The sequence below is a fragment of the Austrofundulus limnaeus genome, unplaced genomic scaffold (assembly GCF_001266775.1).
Source record: "Austrofundulus limnaeus strain Quisiro unplaced genomic scaffold, Austrofundulus_limnaeus-1.0 Scaffold726, whole genome shotgun sequence".
NCBI lineage: Eukaryota > Metazoa > Chordata > Actinopteri > Cyprinodontiformes > Rivulidae > Austrofundulus > Austrofundulus limnaeus.
This window is the reverse complement of record NW_013953128.1, coordinates 134,423-136,144: the sequence shown is the minus strand read 5'-3', so window position 1 is coordinate 136,144 and position 1,722 is coordinate 134,423. Positions and strand designations below refer to the sequence as shown.

At 42.7% G+C, this 1,722-nt stretch overlaps 1 protein-coding gene across 1 annotated transcript in view; it reads right to left on the bottom strand.

Annotated features, from left to right (window-relative positions):
* The window catches only part of arfgef2 (ADP-ribosylation factor guanine nucleotide-exchange factor 2 (brefeldin A-inhibited)), a gene marked incomplete in the record, with an annotated part of 28,928 nt that overhangs the window by 3,921 nt on the left and 23,285 nt on the right, over positions 1 to 1,722 (bottom strand). Inside the window, 4 exon segments of the mRNA XM_014028207.1 lie at positions 320 to 459; positions 561 to 669; positions 810 to 867; positions 1,001 to 1,139. Coding sequence (XP_013883661.1) covers positions 320 to 459; positions 561 to 669; positions 810 to 867; positions 1,001 to 1,139 — 446 coding nt within the window.

Sequence of the window (1,722 nt, the reverse complement as noted above, 5' to 3'; positions counted from 1 at the left end):
GAGGACAACAGAGCTGCTTCATGGAAGAAGAACCTCAGCTTAGCTTGTTAGCCTTCACGCTAGCACTGACGCTACATTGCCTTAGCTTGGCGCTAGCGCGACAAACAAGCTAAACTGAGGTCCTCCCTCCTCGTTTTTTTACGAGGAGTTAAAAAATTAATAGGATAAAACTACAAACGGCTCTTCACCGCCCACAACTCTGTTCCTATCTTTCGTTGTGAGGAGCMGTTCAGAAGATTTGGATCGTTCACAATTGTCACATCCCTACAGGTTAGCAGATGAACAGAACCGTGCCCACCCCTGGTGTTTCTCACTCTACCTGTGCAGCAGCCATGTTGTCGGCATCCTCCTTCTTGCTGGTTGCTGGGAAGAAGACAATGTTGTCTACAGTCTGGATGAGTTCAAGCTGCACCACACATTTAATCAGGAGCCCCGCAAACAGCCTCTGGTCCGAAACTCCTGCAGCACAGAAACATGCAAAAATTAACTTTTTACAATCTTTCTGAAGCTAAACTGATTCAAACGGTTCAAAGATGAGCGTGCGTATTCTGCGCACTCACTGGCGTTGGATTTGCCCTTCCAGGTGTCGTCGCTGGACATCTGGCTGTGTCCTCTCTCAGACAGAGCCCTGTCGAAGCTGCTCTGGGACTGACTGTCAAAATCACCATCCTGGGAAACAAATGATAACAAACGTCGGTTTCATGACTGGGAAATAAAACAGTTTATATAATAAAACTGTTTAAATTAAAGCAGCTCGTCATGTGTTCGATCATTTTCACGTCATTGGCTGAGACGGTTTATTTGCGTACAAAGTGCTTGCCGTCAGTAGCTTCCTCATCCTGTCCGGCCGGTCGCCAAGTCAACAAACTGAAGTGAAAAGCAAACACAGATTGAAAATCAGGAGCGGTCACAGCTCAACTCCTAAATAACAGCCATGTTCCTGAGATCAAAGTGTCTGATTCTGTGTGCAGAACTGATAGGAGAGTGATTTGATCCTCACACGTGAGGGCTGGTGTTCTGGAAGATCTGCAACATGCAGGAGCAGGTGATGTCCCAGACCTCTGGGCTGAACTTCTCCCCGTTCAGAATCACCAGGTTCTCCAGGCAGTTTGTCCCTGATCGGGCCAGCTGCTCATTATCTGCAAGCAAAACACAGCAACCTTAAATAAGTCTCGTGCTTCAGACAAAGGCGACTTTATTTTAAAAATTCACCTCCATCACAATAATAATATTCACAGCTCCATTATTGTAAATAACTGCAGACACAAGCTGCACACCTTTCATCTACGTGGCAACCAGTAGGGGTGTAAGGAAATATTGATACACTGAAATATCGCAATATTTCATTTCCCAATACTGTATCAATATTCTTAAGCCCTGTATCGATTTTTTATTAAGTTTTAAAATGTCAACTTTCCTGCCAGCCATTCATTTTTGTTGTAGTTCAGCCTCTGACCACTTGTTGGCAGCAGTGAGCCAGCCATTTGGCTCCTCTACCTCTTGAGGTAGAGGCTATTAAGTGTTGGGTGACCATATTGTAAATTAATATTAAAAACTAAAAGCTGCAAAAAATGTATTTCAAAACTACGGTATTTATTGGCAAATTTAGTCTAATAATTGAAAACATGGATGAAATAAGAAATATGAAACAAATAAAATAAAATACATACAAAGCAGAACACAGCTAAATGTATCAAAAGTATGTCTATGTAATATTAGAAT